The sequence below is a fragment of the Oscarella lobularis genome, chromosome 12 (assembly GCF_947507565.1).
Source record: "Oscarella lobularis chromosome 12, ooOscLobu1.1, whole genome shotgun sequence".
In the NCBI taxonomy this organism is placed as follows: domain Eukaryota; kingdom Metazoa; phylum Porifera; class Homoscleromorpha; order Homosclerophorida; family Oscarellidae; genus Oscarella; species Oscarella lobularis.
This window is the reverse complement of record NC_089186.1, coordinates 606,968-624,603: the sequence shown is the minus strand read 5'-3', so window position 1 is coordinate 624,603 and position 17,636 is coordinate 606,968. Positions and strand designations below refer to the sequence as shown.

At 44.7% G+C, this 17,636-nt stretch overlaps 2 protein-coding genes and 1 long non-coding RNA gene across 10 annotated transcripts; 2 read left to right on the top strand and 1 right to left on the bottom strand.

The window, feature by feature from the left end:
- Positions 1-35: 35 nt before the first annotated feature.
- LOC136193601 (death-associated protein kinase 1-like) lies at positions 36-5,307 on the top strand. 4 transcript variants are annotated; one of them, XM_065982519.1, is made up of 23 exons: positions 36-163; positions 224-340; positions 459-515; positions 568-593; positions 645-779; positions 832-933; positions 983-1,087; positions 1,135-1,242; positions 1,300-1,395; positions 1,445-1,558; positions 1,611-1,724; positions 1,778-1,873; positions 1,932-2,036; positions 2,099-2,281; positions 2,338-2,442; positions 2,494-2,607; positions 2,666-2,731; positions 2,791-3,414; positions 3,507-3,689; positions 3,742-4,602; positions 4,664-4,708; positions 4,762-4,807; positions 4,867-5,307. In XM_065982519.1, the coding sequence occupies exons 5-23, from the start codon at positions 672-674 to the stop codon at positions 5,154-5,156; spliced, it is 3,465 nt and encodes a 1,154-aa protein (XP_065838591.1). In that variant the 5' UTR covers positions 36-163; positions 224-340; positions 459-515; positions 568-593; positions 645-671; the 3' UTR covers positions 5,157-5,307. The 4 variants fall into 4 exon arrangements, with proteins under 4 accessions (XP_065838591.1, XP_065838586.1, XP_065838588.1 ...); XM_065982514.1 differs by having other exon boundaries at positions 459-593; XM_065982516.1 differs by having other exon boundaries at positions 104-340; positions 459-593; positions 3,742-4,488; positions 4,549-4,602.
- Positions 5,308-7,472: 2,165 nt separating this feature from the next.
- LOC136193890 (serine/threonine-protein phosphatase 6 regulatory ankyrin repeat subunit B-like) lies at positions 7,473-12,966 on the top strand. 3 transcript variants are annotated; one of them, XM_065982898.1, is made up of 22 exons: positions 7,473-7,512; positions 7,567-7,664; positions 7,723-7,854; positions 7,917-8,024; positions 8,081-8,185; positions 8,236-8,349; positions 8,409-8,507; positions 8,558-8,662; positions 8,740-8,844; positions 8,902-8,997; positions 9,046-9,150; positions 9,209-9,391; positions 9,440-9,544; positions 9,597-9,704; positions 9,755-9,820; positions 9,876-10,713; positions 10,766-11,611; positions 11,668-11,736; positions 11,783-11,851; positions 11,905-11,950; positions 12,002-12,088; positions 12,147-12,965. In XM_065982898.1, exons 2-16 carry the CDS (start codon positions 7,581-7,583, stop codon positions 10,617-10,619), a joined length of 2,259 nt encoding a protein of 752 aa, XP_065838970.1. In that variant the 5' UTR covers positions 7,473-7,512; positions 7,567-7,580; the 3' UTR covers positions 10,620-10,713; positions 10,766-11,611; positions 11,668-11,736; positions 11,783-11,851; positions 11,905-11,950; positions 12,002-12,088; positions 12,147-12,965. The 3 variants fall into 3 exon arrangements, with proteins under 3 accessions (XP_065838970.1, XP_065838969.1, XP_065838968.1); XM_065982897.1 differs by having other exon boundaries at positions 11,901-11,950; positions 12,002-12,966; XM_065982896.1 differs by having other exon boundaries at positions 12,002-12,965.
- A 1,689-nt stretch (positions 12,967-14,655) lies between these two features.
- Positions 14,656-17,470, bottom strand: LOC136193889 (uncharacterized). 3 transcript variants are annotated; one of them, XR_010671497.1, is made up of 4 exons: positions 17,424-17,470; positions 16,800-16,880; positions 16,051-16,174; positions 14,656-15,974 (listed from the first exon to the last, which is right to left on the bottom strand). It is a non-coding gene; the product is annotated as an uncharacterized lncRNA (long non-coding RNA). The 3 variants fall into 3 exon arrangements; XR_010671496.1 differs by lacking the exon at positions 17,424-17,470 and adding an exon at positions 16,982-17,188; XR_010671495.1 differs by lacking the exon at positions 17,424-17,470 and having other exon boundaries at positions 14,657-15,974; positions 16,800-17,186.
- Between the last annotated feature and the right edge of the window lie 166 nt (positions 17,471-17,636).

The following is a 17,636-nucleotide window of genomic DNA, read 5'->3' as shown; positions in this document are numbered from 1 at the left end:
CGCACAGTTAAAGGCATGCGCTGAAAATTTAATTTTAGATGCTGGCTAATTGATTTAGGAGTACGTAGTTTGAACGTCCGCATACGGGGTCTGCACTGTGCTGTACCAGCGTTCCACAGCATCAGGGCCACAGCATAGCCAGGCTCTATACGCGCGTCACCTGGTGACTGCTCACGTCGCAGACGCGCATATGCGAGGCTATAGCCTTTGGACTGCTCTGTAGACGTGATTGCAGTTAGAATCCGGGAGCTATAGAAATCGTTTTGCTCGAGAACTGACGGACTCCGCCGGTATTTCGGGAGGCAAAGTCTTATTTAAGCTTCTCTCAGCATTTCTAGAGGTAAGACTTGCTTCATGGTTACGATAGTACCTTTGCTGTATGCGGGGCGCATATGCGCGTATCGTCCTTTGCTCGATCGCCTCTTCCTAAACGTCTTTTGTTCACTAATTTTTTGCAGAGAGCGAAACGGATTGCGATGACGTCTTCTCGCGATGAGATCGAACGATACCTAGCTGTATGGAATGAAGGAGACTTCTCTGCTGAACTGCATCGTTTACTCTTGACAGGGAAAGGATTTCGTCCTGAGCTCTGGGTCAGTATGAAGAATACGTACATATATATCGATGCAATTGTGTTCCTATAGGGCAACGGATACGACCTTCTCGCCCCAATGCACTATGTGGCGAGCAGATCGTTTGAGACGGCGGAGGAAGCAGACGAGTGGCTTAGCTTTCTTGTTGAGGAACAAGGGTATACGATTGACCATCCAGCAGGAGAGGTATCAATACGTATTGTATTTTATGAACAAATTAATTTACTTGGTTATGCAGTTACTTTTATACACTCCACTTCATTGTGCGTGCGAGTGGGGAAATGCGTTCGGCGTTGAATGGCTTGTCAGTCACGGCGCATCAATTGATTTCGAAGACGAGGTGCGACTGGAGTCAATTTCATATCGTTGCATCTTTCGCTCTTGTTTAGTGTGGAAATACGCCTTATAAAAGTGCCTGTGCAAGTTCTGTTGATGCATTGAAGAAAATGCTTATTTTGGAGAAACGTGGCTGCAAAGTTTCGCCGAATGCCATTGTAACACATTGACATCAGCGCTCTAGCTAAAGTTGAAATTTTCGTAGATTGTAGCTGGGAGGAATCGATTTTCCTCTTCTAAAGAAGCTCACGAAGTTCTTCATCATCTTGTATGCGAAAGGGGAATGAGCGTTAATGCCCAGGGGGGAGTTTTGGTCTGTATGATAGACACGTATATATCTCTGTACAAAGGATATCTGTTTCCGTTGTAGACATATGGCACTCCTTTGTATAATGCCTTCAGCTCCGGGAGCATTTTTGGAGTGCAATGGCTCATGAGTAACGGTGCAAATGTTCACGCAATATTAGTATGATTTGGATTTATTCTGAATGATTTTGCTTGTAAAATTTGTTTAGGCCGACGAAGATATTCTACCTATATATAATGATGTCTGTGGAGGTTCTATTGACACACTGGAAAAACTTCGAATTTTGGAAGAGCATGGCTCTCCTGTTCCACCTGATGTTGTTGTAAGAGATTGCTAGCAATACAGACACGTATGTCTATTATTTTTTGTTCAAGTTTCCTGCAGCATCGTGTCAATATTCTTCGTGTAAAGAAGCTCACGATGTTCTTCATCATCTTGTCGTTGAAAAGGGATTGGGCATTAACAGTTACGATAGAGCGGTACCGTCGGTACGTATGTGATTCGCGTTGCGTTTTCTACGCGTGTAAAAGATTTATCATAGTGGGGCACTCCTCTGCATTATGCCTGCATGTCTGGAAGCTTTTCTGTTGTGAAATGGCTTGTGGAACACGGCGCTAGTGTCAATAACCTCCTCGTGGTCGAGAGATTTCGCATCTGGCACTGATATTGTATTCTTATTCTTATTTTGTCCTTAGGACGGCGTTACGCCTTTTATGTTTGCGTGTGAAAGTAGCGTTGACCGTCGATTGAAAGTGCACTACTTGAGTGAGAAGGGAGCGGATTTTCTAGTCAAGGATAATGTGAGTTTGCTTTCGTTTTTTTAATGAATCATTGAAGAATGCCTCGTCTCTTTTCTATTTAGAACAATAGAACGGCTTTGTTTTATGCCGCTCGCTACTCAATCTCTAACAAAGTCCAAAATTTGCGTCATGTTCCAACTGAGAGTACTTTAGCGTACGAATGCTCAATTTCTCAAGAAGACTTCAAAGACGTTCTTCAACTTCTTGTCACTGGTAAAGGCCTTGAAATCAATTCTGTGGATCGGGTTAATGAGCCAATTTTAACAAGCTTTTCCGATTCTTTGATAATCTGCCTTTCTAGTTCGGGATGACACCCTTATTGTATGCATGCTGTTGCGTTTATTACCCTGTCTTGGCTGTTCGACAGCTAATTGAACTGGGAGCTGATATTAATGCGAAAACTTTCGTTAGCCGGACTACCCATGGTGGACTTCTTATTTAATGCCTGTTTCTATAGATGAATCAAAATGCCTTGCATTTGTCTGATAATACGAACACCGAGTACACCAACTACATTTCTGTCTTCGAGTTTTTGATTCAAAGTGGGGTTGACGTCACTTGCAAAGACAAGGTAAAGTACTCTTACTTCGTCGTGAGACAATTTATTAATCTATAAACGTGAAAATTAGAAAGGAAGAGCGCCCTATCAGGTGGCATTCGATGGCGAAATAAAAATGCTTCTTCGACAGCATTACGTACGTCCGTATTTGACTGCGATGATTAGGCTTCCGCATTAAATGTGTCACGTGCATAGGACGCAGTTCGATTTTCCGTTCTTCGCGAAAAGGTTCGTCCCGACTCTATCAAAGTGTGCGTGATTGGCGACGAAATGGCGGGCAAGACGACTTTAGTTAATTCCCTTCTTCAACTCGATCTTCCTCCAATCGAAGATGAAGATCGTACAGCCGGCATAGTCATTCGTAGCGGTCATATTCCCGGGGTTGGCAAGGGAACGACGTGGGACTTCGGTGCCCAATCGACATTCCACAGCGCTCACGGTCTCTTCTTTGGACCGTCCAATACGTTGTTCGTTCTCGTCCTTTTCTTTAGAAAAGGACACAGCGTTAAACCGGAACTGTGTCTTCTAGAGAGTGGGCGCTATTGGTGCGCCTTTGTCAAGGCGGCCCTGCGCTTGCTTCCGCCACACCTGAGGTCGCTGCTTCGCCTTCTCATTGTCGGTAACGTAATCGACTGCGGAGAGGAGAAGGGAATTGAAGCAAGCTTTCAACTGAAGAGAGTCGCCGAAGTTCTTCAGGAAGAGTTTGGCGACACTTTTGAAATTGTCCACGTGCTTGAAATGGACTGCAGTAAGAACGATTCCGTTCGTATGAACGACAGCAGAGAGAAACTAAAAGTACTTCGCCAAAAAATGCTTGAGGTACATGTAGTCATAGATTAAATTTAATCTATGATGTAGTGCGGCTGAGTTGTTTACCTATTCATTTGGTTCTTTGTTCTTACTTTTCACAGGAAGCTGATGATGTGCCCAAACTGTGCCATGCCATCGAAGAGAAACTTTCTCTTTGTGACGAAACCTTAGAGTGCTTTATGTCTCTAGAAAATTTCTACGAATGGGTGGCTCATGACGTCGAGGTCGTTTTGACTGAGGATGAGAGGAAAATTTCGGTTGAGTATTTGGACTCAACAGGAATAGTGAGTACGGATTCACTTGTTTGGCTATGTAGTCTTACCTTCCTATGTATAGATCGTTAATCTTGGTCGTCGAATTTGTCTCCGACCCGTCTGGCTCTGCTGTAACGTGATTGGTCCACTTCTCGCTCCGCGTTACTTTCCCTTTGGCATGAAAACTGCCAAGCCTGGCATAGTGACACGGAAAGACATCGAATCGGCTCTAAGGGCTTTCGAAAACTACCTGAAACACAAGGGCACTCCTTCTCCTTTCTCGGTGACAGCCGACTCAGCGACCGAAGTTCTTCTTTACCTGGAACTGTGCATTGAGGCCCAACATGCACCTCCAGGAGTCTATCAGATTCCGGCTCTTCTTCAAGATTCCACTCCTGGCGACGCTTGGGTTGAAAATCCCGAATTAGACGTGTATCGCGGACAGCGATATGAGTGCGCTAATTCCGTCGATATCATATTGCCCTTGTCGTTTGTCGTCTTTCAATCTCGTTCGTCTCGCATTTCGGAAACGAGTCACGAGACGTGGAAAGACGGCGTTAAACTAGTAAAGATTGTCGGCGAGAAAGTAATCGAATGTCTTGTCACGCTAGGAATGAAAAAGGGGCACTGTTGTATTGACGTCGTTTTGCGCTGGTCGAGCCAAACGTCGTGTCACGAACTGGCTAAACAAATGCTGGACAAGCTCAAAGCCATGATCGTCGCCGTGTGCGAAGAAAGAAGTCCGGGAGTTCTTTTGAACTGGTTTTATTTGGATAGTACTCATCTAAAACGATTTGACAAGGATCCAGCCATTTATTCGTCTCGTATGGTAAACAAGAAGGTCGAGGACAACGCTGTCAATGACAAGTTGTTTTCTGATCGATCGAAGGGCTGTTATTCTTCTGTCAAAGATTTGGCGATAGTGGAAGTTGTTCAAGAAAAGGTGCTTGTTTGTTGAAGATTTTTTATAGCCAATTTAGACTGAACGTGTTTTCTTTATATAGCGCGCAGGGCCTTGTATTGAGCGCGTGGTTTGGAGGCCGGCAGAGGTATTAGAGAAGTTTTCACCACCATTTCTCCTAAGCAATGCCTTGTATTTCAGATAGCAAGTCAAGTTGTCTCTAAGAGTTCTGCAGCTCCCTGCAAAGGTAATTTTTTCGAGTGATTAGAAATCTCCTTTTTATAACGCAAGCACATGCGTCATCAGGCGGCTTCCCGGCGGATGATGACGTGGTGTCCGACAAATTGTTGACCGCGTGCTCTATTGTCGCTTCATCTTGTTGGGAAGAGATTGGTACTTTCCTGCTGGACTCAAGCAGGATTGACGAAGTTCGCGAACAAAGTCGTAGCAACACTTTTCGAGCGAAAAGAGTGCTGGAATCGTGGAAACGGAAAACTGAGACGCCAACAGTGCGAAAGCTTCTAAAGTGGCTAAAGCTGGCTGGTATCAGCAAAAGATCAATCGAAGATGCACATTCGGAATTGTCCACTAGCTAGTATGAAAACCCTTTTTTGTATTTCTACTGATAAGATCGTTAATTTTAGGGTATTATCAAGCTGTTTTGAACGTTTCGATGTTAAGTTTTTAAGCCATGCTCTCCCCTCCCTCCCTTCCCCTCCCTCCCCTCTAAAAGTCTATCAACCATTATTTTGGTTCCACAACACGCAGTTCCACTGTAGCTATAACGGAGGGATCGCTTTTTATGGGCGGGACTCGTTCTTTTAATTAATTAAGGTCTACCACACTGCGTCGGAGAGCCTCAGTTTCATAATGGACTATGCGGCGTTTCTTACCTTAGGCTAGATTCTAGGTAGAGTTGCCTATGTGCAGGTCTTCTCCCAAAGTTCTCACAGCATAGCAACTGCCGAAAGGGCAATGCTGAAAAGATCACGTGCGCATTGCTATAAGGGCATGCGCTGCAAAATTTAATTCTACTGTAGACCCTGAAGATATTTGGATAATTGATTTAGTAATAGGGGTCTAGACTCAGAAGAGGAAATTCGCTTTGCCACCGGTTTTAGGCATGAATATACGAAAATCGAAGGGCTGGGCCCCCGTATAGCGCCGTGCGCGCTGAATACTATGTATCATTTCAGCGCAATCTCTTACCGCTCCGCTTTCGGGATTTCAGCCTTTTCACACAGCGTACACTGCATAGTCGCGATAGAAACGTTACGAGCCGCATCTTATCTTTGCTGGCAGTTCACAAAATGTTAGTTAGAAGGGATTAAGTGTTACGCTGTGTGACAATGAAACTAGTGGAGAGATCAAAAGAGCAAATGCACAGACAACAGCCGACAGCAAGAATACTGACAAAAAAGCATCGTATTAGATCGATTAATTAATTTGTTCCGCCGCCGCCGGAGTTGATCCAACTGTAAACAGAAGTAACTTGCCCATAGACTATAATAAAAAAAGCGTCAGTACGCACTTTTTGAAGTCTCTCTTGAGTTTTGCGGGGACGTCCATGAACATTTTCATCAGCTCTACTCTCAAACGTATGAACGCTATCACCAGCCAAGTTAGGACAAATTTTAGCAAATAATCAAGAGCGATTCGTATGATAAAAACAACTGCGTCGACAGCATATCCAACTGTGAACGTAGCCGAATTGATTATCCCTATACAGTACGGTATGTATATTAAAATAAGGCGAGCACTCAATTAGGCCTAGCTGCTTACTTCTGACAGGCGCCTGTGAGTCGAACTCCAACTTCACCTCTAGGCTGCGATATGTACTGTTAACTTCGCAAGCGTAGCTGCCGCTGTCGGCTTGAACAGTCGTCTGCATGGATCTCTAGAACTTGACACGTCGGTGACGCCCTGCATGCGGCTCAGGTGATTTTTTCTTTCAGGAACGAAATTTCCATTCTGAATCCAAGCAACGGAGTTTATTGACACGTTGCTAACGCAAATAAGCACTACGCCGTCTCCCACAAGCTGCCGCCCACTCGGTTTCAGAAGACTGATTTCCACGTTAGGCCAATGCTCGGAGGATTCTCTTTGACCAAGCTCCGTCTCGCAGCCATACCCTAAATCATTATTATTGGTAAAGTCATAGGCCTAATATTATGGACTTACAGCATCCTAGAAGGAAGAAAAAGTGCAGATAGATAACAGGAGTGTAGGAAGTACAAACTCTTGGCTGCGTGTTAGTATTACAGCTAGTTATCGCAAGGAAAGTCTACTGAAGCATACTGTTTATTTCCGGCATCGCCTAAAAGGAGTTTCCACCGCACAGCACTGGAGAGGACAAAAGCGTTCCTATTAAACGGCCGCCAGCGTGGCAACCTAATTTGCTTACGCGTCTCAATGAAGCGCATTCACTTGTTTATCTCGCTGGCCAGACCCTCCCCTCCGTTGATATTACTGCGGGGAGAAGACGAGCGACCAGACCAGAATGATGTATCAGTAAATAGGGGATTTACTAGCTTTCAAACGAGTAGTTGGCCTATATGCAAAAGCGTGCGTGCGATCCAGAGTTAATACTCACAGCATAATATTAGTAGCCTTTGTACAGTGACACTGTGTGGGCAATGTGGAACATCACGTGCGCAGAGCTAAAGGCCTGCGCTGTAAAAAACTGTTTGACACAAAATATCTGACTAATTGATTTAGAAGGGGCAGAGGCAAATGGCAATGTTAATTGTTATTGCTCTCTACATTACACAATCCGGCGGGAGCTAGAAATCGTTTAATTCGTCCAAACTGAGGTCACGATAGACTCCGCAGGTGCAATCTGGAGGCAAGCGGTCTTTTCTAAGCTGAACAATACATGTAGCAATATCTCAATGCGTGGAGCGCATGCGCGTATCATCCTTTGCTGCGTTGAGTAGATCTGGCAAATCCGCAGTATGCTGAGGCTCATGACGACGTGTGCTCTCGAGAATTGAATACCTTCTGTAGCTCTAATAGAACAGATGACATCGTCCTCTCGTTCTGCAATCGAAAATGAACTGCATCGTTTTCTCTCCACCGAAAGAGGTTTTCGACCCGAGCAGTGGGTATGGATATGAGAAGAGCCCGCTTTCGTCGTTGTACGTGATCATCGTTTGCATTTAGGGCGACGAATATGAAAATGTCGCCGCCATTCACTATGTAGCAGGAAGAGAGTTTGAGACGGCGGAGGAAGCGAACGAATGGCTCAGCTACGTGGTTCTGGAAAGAGAGGAAGACATTAACGAGCTTACTGGGGTATCATTGACTAATCAATGCGTGTAATAATTGGCAAGATAGCTCTCTTGACTTGTATGAAGTTTCAACGCACACCACTTCACTGTGCGTGCAAGTGGGGAAATCTTTATGGCGTGAATTGGCTTCTCAAGCTTCTCAATCGACGTGCAACTGTGAACGTCGAAGACAATGTTTGACTTCGAATTGATTTTTTCCTATTTGCACTCTTAGCTGGGCTTTTGTTTAGTTTGGATGGACGCCGTATTTATGTGCTTCGACAAGTTCCATTGACGCGTTGAAGAAAATGAAAGTTTTGGAAGACCATGACTGCGATGTTCCGTCGCATGCTGTCGTAACAATTCACATCAACACTCAAGCATTAGGAATATCTTTTTTTATTAGCGTTGGGCTGTTGCAAATCAGTTTTCATCGTTTAATGAAGCTCATGAAGTTCTACATCATCTTGTATTCGAAAAGGGCTTGAGCATTGACTCTCAATATGGCGAGCTACCTGAAGTCTGTGCAATAAGCTCTTTATGTTTGTACAGATACTATATCTGTCTCAATTATTGTAGATGAGCGCTCCTTTGTATGATGCTTTCAGGGGCGGAAACATTTTTGGAGTGAAACGGCTCATCGATAATGGTGCAAATATTGACGTCGTGATACAGCAAGTAGGGCATAGATATTTTTTCAGATGATTGTTTCAATGGTTTTCGTTTAGTGTGGAAAAGATCTGTACGAAGACGTCTGCAAAAGTTCTGTCGATACATTGAAGAAACTGCGCATTCTGGAAGATCATGGCTGTGAAGTTTCACCGCGTGCTATTGTAACAGACTGGAATTAATTAATTAATTAATTAATTAATTAATTGGCATCATTTCACTATTTTTTATTTTTTACAAGGTTTTGGCCTCAGGAGTTCGATTTGCTTCTTCTAAAGAAGCCTGTGACCTTTTTCACCATCTTGTCAAGGAAAGGGGAATGAGCGTTAACTTTCCTGATGAGGAGGTACATATGTGATGAATGTTTCCGTTTGCTGCTTGTGTGTACAATCCGATTATTTAGTTGAACAGTCCTCTTCATTGTGCCTGCGAGCATGGAAGCTTGCCTGAAGTGAAATGGCTCGTAGAGAATGGCGCTGCTATTGATAGCGTCAATAAGGTCCCATTGGTTCACACAAAGAGACAGTTCAGTGCTATGTATCATTAGGAGGGAAGTACACCTCTTATGATGGCGTGTGAAAGCGGCATTGACCGCCTATTGAAAGTTCGCTACCTATCTAATGAAGGAGCCGACTGTCAAGTGAAGGATAGGGTAGCCGCGTTTGCCGTTATTTTATCAAGAAAGATAGCGCCCTTTTTTTCCTATTCAGTTCGGAAGGACGGCCTTGTTTTATGCCGTCCGCTACACGATCGACGACATATTCAACGATCCGCCTTATGTTCCGTCTGAAAGTAGCTTAGCAAACGAATGCTCTATTTCTGAAGGCGAATTGAAAGACGTCCTTCAATATCTTGTCGAAGATAAACGCATGGAGATTGATTCTTCTGATGAGGTACAATACTTTTTTGGATTTTTGGTTAAGCAATTTCCACGTTTATAGGCCGGAATGACGCCGCTGTTACACGCATGTTTTAGCGTTTGTTACCCTCTCTTTGCTCTTCGACCGTTAGTTGAACTGAAAGCTGATGTTGCTGCGAAAGATTCGGTTCGCCAAACGTCTTTCACTCACTCATCCCAAGTCCATGTCTCCTTTATAGATGGGCCGAAATGCCTTGCATCTCGTTGCACTCTCGGACGAACGCGACTTCCAGTCAGTTATCAAATTTTTGATTGATAATGGTGCTGACGTCACTTGCGAAGACAAGGTGACGTGTTCTCCTTTCGTCGTGAAAAGATTTATGAACCTAAAGTTTAGGACGGAAAGAAGCCTTATCAACTGGCGGAAAACGGCGAAATCAGGATTTTTCTTGTGCAACGTTACGTAAGCTATCGTTTCCAATCGCTCCTAGCTGTATGTCACTCACTATGTGTCGTAGAACGTAGTTCGGTTGTCCTTCTATATACATGCAACGGCTTCTCGTGATTCAATCAAACTGTGCATGATTGGCAGTGAAATGGCGGGAAAGACGACGTTCGTTAACGCTCTTCTTCAACTTGATCTTCCTCCAATTAGCCAGGAAGATCGCACAGCCGGCATTTTCATCCGAAACGGTCAAATTCCTGGAGTAGGAAAAGGAGTGATTTGGGACTTTGGTGCCCAATCGACCTTCCACGGTGCTCACAGTCTTTTCTTCCGACGGTCTAATACGATGTTCGTTTTCGTCCTTCGCTTTCGAGAAGGAGACATCTTTACACCGGGACAGCGTCTTCTAGAAATCGGACGCTATTGGTGCGCGTTCGTCAAGGCCGCTCTGCCCATGCTTCCGTCACACCTAAGGTCGCCACTAAACCTTATCATTGTCGGCAACGTGGTCAACTGCGGAGAAGTGGACGGGGTTGAAGCCCACTTTGAGCTGAAGAGAGTCGCCAAAATCCTTCAGGAAGATTTCAGAGAATATTTCAATGTTTTGCACGTGCTGGAAATGGACTGCAGTAAGAGCGATTCCGTTCGCATGAACGACGGCAGAAAGAAACTGAAAATAGTACGCCAAAGAATGCTTGATGCTGTGCCAAAGTCACGTCCTTTACCACAGGAAGCTGGTGATGCGCCTAAACTGCTCCGTGCTATTGAGGAAAAACTTTCTCTTTCTGACAAAAAATTAGGATGTTTTTTCTGTTGAAAAATTTTGCGAATGGGTTGCTCGTGACGTTGACGTCAAATCGACCGAGTATGAGAGGAAAAAATCTGTGCAGTATTTGGACGAATTTGGAATAGTGAGTGCGGATCTTCTTTTTTAACTAAAGCTAGTCTTATTTTTATATGTAGATTGTTAATCTAGGTCGTCGAATTTGTCTTCGGCCAATGTGGCTTTGCAGTAACGTGATCGGTCCACTCCTGGCTCCACGCTACTTTCCCTTTGGCATGAAGACTGCAAAGCCTGGCATAGTAGCAAAAAGAGACATTGAATCGGCTTTAAGCGCCTTCGAAGACTACCTGAAGTACCACGGCACTTCGTCCCATTTCTCGGTGAAAGCCGACGTAGCCATTGAAGTTCTTCTTTTCTTGGAATTGTGCATTGAGGTGAAACATGCGCCTGGAATGTATCAGCTTCCAGCCCTTCTGCAAGATTCTATTCCTGACGGCGCTTGGGTTGAAAATTCGGCGCTAGACGTGTATCGCGGACAGCGATACGAGTGCGCTAATCCTATCGATATCATATTACCGTTGTCGTTTGTTATCTTTCAGTCGCGGTCTTGCATGGCAGAGAGTCACGTGGCGTGGAAAGACGGCGTCAAACTAGTGAAGATTGTCGGCGAGAAAGTAGTCGAATGTCTTGTCACCTTAGGAATGAAAAAGGGACACTGCTGTATTGACGTCGTCTTGCGCTGGTCGAAGCAAACGGCGTGTCACAAATTGGCTAAACAAATGCTAGACGAGCTGAAAGCTATAGTCGTCGCCGTGTGTGAAGAAAGAAGCCCGGGGGTTCTTTTAAACTGGTTCTATTTGGATAGTACTCATCTGAAAGGATTTAACAGTGATCCGGCCATTTATTCGTCTCGTAATGTAAACCTGAAGGTCAAGGACGGCGCTTTCAATGACAAGGTGGTTTCTCATCAACCAGAAGGCTGTGTTTCTGCTGTCAAAGATTTGGCTATAGTTTTTCAAGAAGAGGTGTTTATGGAAGATATGATGTTGTTTTTAGTGAGTGATGGAGGCGTTTATTTTAGCGAGTAGTGTCTCATACTAGGAGGCGTTGCAGATACAGAAGCAGAAAGAAGAGAGGGGGTTCTTCTGAGGTACTCATTATATCGCTTTGTGTTCATTATTTTACATTTATTTCAGGGAGAAATGAGTCGTGCAAAGCGATTGCCTGCGTCGCACTCTGATCGTTCAGTCGATGAGCCAGCAGAGGTATAGTTGCGCAGAAGGGCAATTCCATTTAGATTTTATTCAAATTGAGGTAGGCTGCGATCGCTTCAGCCGATCGCATTCAGAGTCCTCGCGCTTCCGGTACATATTTTACTATATTTTAAAAATCGTCACTTCAACTTTCTTCATAAGGCTCTTTTCCCAATGACGAAGACTTTGTGCCAGCTGCTTTGATGAAAGCCTGTGCTGCTGTCAACCCATCCAAGTGGGAAGATCTTGGTATTATTCTCGACATTGCCTTAACCAATCTAGATGAATTTCGCGCGTCCACTGGCAGCAACTTTGCTCGTATGTTCAGGGTTCTGGAATCGTGGAAAAAGGCATCAAAATCGCCTACAGTACGCCAGCTTTTATCGAAGTTTGAGCTAATCGGTGTCAACCGGGAAGCTATCAGAGAGAAATTCAAAGAAATGTCTAAGAACTAGAAAGTCACGTACAGCATGATCAATTTGTTCTTCTAATTTTTTTTCAGTAAGAAACGTTAGGGCCGTATATTCTTCCCCGCGAATTAGTTCAGGAGCTTAGTCGGATTGCAGGAAAAAATCGGGAGAAGTGGCGTGGGACGTGCGGAGCGAGGAAGACAAGCTCTAATAGAATCCTTTTCGGATTTTATTTGTTTCTCCAGATCCGTGTCCAGATCAACGAAGAACTTGTCATTGAGGGATTGCGTAGAAGTGATTGGTAACAATGATGTGACATTTAGTCTGGAGGGAAGTCTTGTATAAGGGCCTCCTAAAGTCGCGAAATTTTTTGATTCTGTACTGACTGATATTTCTGATTATCTCAAGGGGACCTTTGCGTCCGTCGATTCCATAAGCCATCTCATTCTGGAGGGCGATTTTGCTGAGTGACCTTTACTTCAGGAGCGTCTTCGGGGAGAGTTTGAAGAGACCAGCGGCGCTAAAATTATTAGTACTCTGAAAAAGATTATTGGTGCTTCGAAAAATTCAGATGCTCGTTGTCGTTGGAGCCGTTCACTTTGGGTTTAGAGAGACACTGGAGAGACCATAGTGTTTTGATGAGCACGTTAGATGTGACGCTGCTGTGTGCTTTGGCCGTATAGTTCACCTGAAAATATTCAAAAAGAAGCTCTATCAAAAGAATGCGTTTCTTGCCAAGCACACTCCGGCCAGACAATTCTCAAGGAAACACCAAGATCAGTTTTGGAGCGGATCTGCGGAGATCCATCAAAATAACTGATCAATGTTAATTTGCGCGTGCGCAACTTGAACACGTGAACACCGAAGTGACCGAAACCTTTTTGAGGCTTTTTCAGCATCAGACTAGGCATCGGAGAGAAGAAGTCCACAAGAACGAGGCCCTGCTGATCGGCGAAGCTCTCAACAAGGAAGCAAAGCCAACAGGTAAGCGTCAACGCCTCAAACGTTCGCGTGATCCTCCCCCACACGATAGCGCCAGGCTTTCGCGATCGTTCGCCAGTCGCGCGATACGTAGCGACTCTCATGAACAAAAGGGCAGTAGAGTCTCCTGCAACGCTTTCTTTCGCCACACGACGGGCCCCTTAATTTCCTAATTCCGTCGCGTGCATCCACTCGCAGGCGAGCGATCTCGAGCCGTACGCACTCGCGTGTCCTCGCGTGCCATTCACGTTTGTATTTACTAGGTTTCATCGGCATTCGTGTTTTCTTTTCACCGCTGGGGCCCCCTTTCTCGCGTTTCCGTCATATCTGTGCCTATGCGTTTTCTAGGTGGCTCCGCTTGTTCCTTCAGCGACGAAGAAGCGCGCTTTGATGCCCTGCGGCATGCGTAAGCGCGCGCGCGACACGTTCTCATCATTTCACGTTCACAATTCTCTTGCTTTTTAGAAACGCATGTCATATCGCCAAATGTTCCAGCCTCAAAAACGGCGTATTGTCTACTTTTCGACGTGATCTGTCTAGGAGTGTAGCGCAGACGAAAATAAAGGATTTTTTTCGAGGTTTTCTGATTGGGGCTCTCATGGATTAGGCATGCACTTAGGGAGCGGGACTCTCTGTCACCCACACGTCGCGGATTGCCTGGTGTGCCACCGCCGGCGCTCTTGGGCATAGAACGATTTCCGAACGAATCTAAATACTAGGCTGGTTTCTGAATGTGTAATCGAGGGCGGTTTGGGGTTCTGGAGTGAGAGCTGGTGTCATGGCAGTGCATGAGGCTTCATTTGTGTGTGTGACCGGGAGGGTAGCGGGGGGACGACACGCATACGTCACGTAGAGATGATTCGTACTCGGTTTTGCATCACAGGCCGACTATGTTAGTGTGCACGGGTCCTTTCCTTCTGCATTCTTAGGCTTTAGGGCGGCTGTCACTAGGTAGGGCGGCTAGAGGTTTAGTAGGTTTGTAGCTCCTTTTTCCCTGAACGTGCTTAGCTGGCAGCCGCCACCCCCGGTTAGACCATTTCAATGGATTTCAGGTAATTTAGGTGGGAATAGATGCATATCAATGGACTGGTGGTAATTAGTTTACTAGGTTTTAATTTAGAGAGGCCCCGTAGTGATCTTATGTTTCGATGTACCTCAAGAAAAAAGAAAGTTCCTAAGGTGCTCATGACGTTATGCGCTTTTGGTGAATAGGAAACGGCGGAAGTCCTTTCTAAACCAGTGCTCATTTAATTAAATCATAGATTCCATATCATTTCGCATTTTATCTTTCACGTTTCCACGGAGCTACTGTTGCATTGCCGGAAGAAGGAGAATCTGCTTTGGCATGTCTAAAACGCGGATCTATTTATAGGCGCATGCAGTTTGCAACTCAGAGTCAGAAGCGGCGCGGTAACAAAAAATTCGCAGAAGTTTTTAACTGGTGATCATCTTGGCTAGAAGCTAAAATAAAAACAAAAACAGAAGACCGATGAAAAAGCCCACAAAATAATTAATAGCAAACAAAAAAGGAGTTTATGCAGAGTCTAGTTAGGAAAAAGCTCCTGCAGCAGAACTTCTGCGCCTTTTTTCCAGGTGTAGCACTTTGCGTAGGCTTTGCGCAGTTTGGCGGCGTTGTCAAATGCAAGTTTAGAAAATTCGTGCTTTCCCACGAGACTGAATATTTTTATAGCCAGTCTATCTCCGCACTTTTCTACGTCAGTGTTTGTGTCAAGAATCCAATCGTTAAGCCAGTGGTCTTCTGCGGAGTAGTTGAGGTGATATCTGGCAGCTGCTTTGACTGCTTCGGCAAAGCCACTGTCGGCACTAGCAATTACTGGAATACCCAGTGATAGAGCTTCTAGTGCCACTAATCCAAACGCTTCTACTCGAGATGGCATTAGTAGCAAATCACAGGTTGCAATTTCATCTGTAATTTTTTTTTCGAACTGTCAAACCGCTTGACAAATACATTTTTAGAGTGGCACTCTTTACGTAGAACTGCTTCTTTTTCCTCAACTTCATCTTCAGGTATTCCTCGAAAATAGAATTTTATTCTCCTCCCGGATTGCATCCCTTCGTATTTTTTATGGCGTGTTTTACTATGTCAAGTCCCTTCACTTGAGGATCATTTAGTCTGCCAATCAGTAAGCACGAAATTTCTTTCTTTCGTTGACATTCTCCTGAAAGGACTTTCTTTCGCTCTTCTGTAAGCGTTGTCAGCCCCGGAGTCACTTCAACAACCGTTTTACCTAGCCCGCTCAGCTTCCCGCCCCACTTTTCTTTTAGAACAGGACCTACTACAGCAACCACAGAAGCGGCTCGTGCCAATTCGATTTGCTCTTCTTCTTTCTGGGTAGCTTTGCTAGCGCTCTCTGCTCTTTCCTTTGCGCGCTCGAGATCTTCTGGCCAAGTGTGCAGGAAGTGCACTCTTTTCACTGGTATCTTGTTATCCGTTAGTTTTCCTGCTGCTTTTACTGCTTCTTGGCCAGTGACTTGGTGATGGCCAATGATGACGTCTGGTTTGAAGGCTTTTGCTGCCTTAGAAGGCATGTCACTTGTCAGCGTGACATTTGCAGAGCTGGCGTCCTCGTCATCAGCATCGTCGTACTCACTAACTCGACAGCAGACTTCAACGTCGAAGTCGTCTAATTTTGCGAATGCTTCGGTGCAAAACAATCGGTTAAATGTAGTTATGCCGCCCTTAGATGGTTTCCATTCGTCGCAGAGGCTCAGAATTTTAACATCTAAAAAGACAAGTTCAAACCTTACTTGTATATACAAAGCAGCAAGCCTCGTAGATGATTGATGCGCTTCGCGTACGTTTTTTGTCTTTTTTTTGCTCTTTTTGCTTTAGGGGTCGAGTTGCCATCTGCTTCATCCGAATCACTCTCTTTTTGTGACTGCTTTTCAGTTGTAGACCGAGTGCGCGGTGGTGATAGTTGATCTGTTGAAAAAGAATACTAATTAGTCGATCAAGTTGTAATAAGGTAGTAGTTAAAGGTGGCCTATCTAACTAAAGCATTTTTTCGGGTATATGGAACACAGTTTATCTGCGCCGTGTTTCTAATTTCTATCTATAGCTTTTTCTTTGCAACTGCTTTCTGGTTATACAGACCGACTACGTATTGGTGGTGGTGATTGAACTGAAAAGAGAAAGAATCATTACTTGAGCAATCAAGTTGCAATTATCGTCATGTGACATAACCTATCTAACTAACTAAACACTTTCTCCTCGCAGGCAAGTACAAATAAGAAGCAACCTCTCCTAATACGCTACACTGTAGCTAGAAAGTTTGTTGTATTTACTGCACTTGCTCTAGCCAACGGTCGACCGTTTTCGAATGAAAGTCGTACAAAAATTCGCCAGCGCGCCCGTATGCTTTCATGTAGGGGTAATAAACTTTTTTGCAAAACTGAAAGACTTGAAATACTCTTATCCTTAGACATGACGCGCAGTTGCAACGGTTATTTAATAGGTTTGACGCGCAGAGAAACAATCAGGGTTCATGAGAAGGCGCATAGAGATCGATCACAGCATTAGAACAGCTGCCTAAAGTGGGACTACGCACCTTTCTGCAGTTCTTTGGCCCGGTGACCTTGATCTTTTACAGGAGAGGCCTCTGACGGTGGTGGACTATTCGCTTTCGCTTCTACAAGTAGAAAATAAATAATTATGTCGGTTTGTTTGTTGCTATATATTTGAGGGGATAAGCGCGTCTTTGCAAATTTTGACATCTATATTTATCCGCACTTCTGTCTAAGGACTGCAGTCGTTTTGCCAGATATTCTTGTTCGGAATCGACGAGAGCCTCGATGATTATATCTAGATCACTGTCCGGGCCTCTCAGCAAGTAATTAAGAACAAGGAGATCAATCTTCTCGTGTGTTGTGAGCGTCCTGCTAGACAATTTTTTGTACTCGTCGAGGTCTATGACCTTCTTCTGAAAGAGGTAGGCTAACGCGTAGATGCGTCGTCAGATAAGAATAATCGTTGGGTAAAACAGACAGGCACGATCTGTAGGTGGCAGACATAACGCGAACGCTGCACAATAGAACTGAAAGTGAAAGTTCTATTTTGGGCCTATGACGTTATGTCATGTGCGCCAGCCATTCGTCGTGGTGCAATTGCAGAATATACTTATACTGTAGGAAGCGACGGTCGCGACGGGTGTTGGTCAACTACAAGTACTCACCTTTCAATATTTTTGCCAGGTGAGATTGGCGCACGGTATCCGTGATTGGCGTGTCTCTTCAAGTGCGGAACAGAATTTGCCGAACGAGCCTTGTCCACCTCTGCTCAAAATTGGGAACATTTTTGTCGCTTTGTCGTCTTCAGTTGGGGCCTGATCTATTCTCCCTCGTTCATTCATGTCGAGCAGTCCATTGCTTACGAGTTTGTCGAGCAA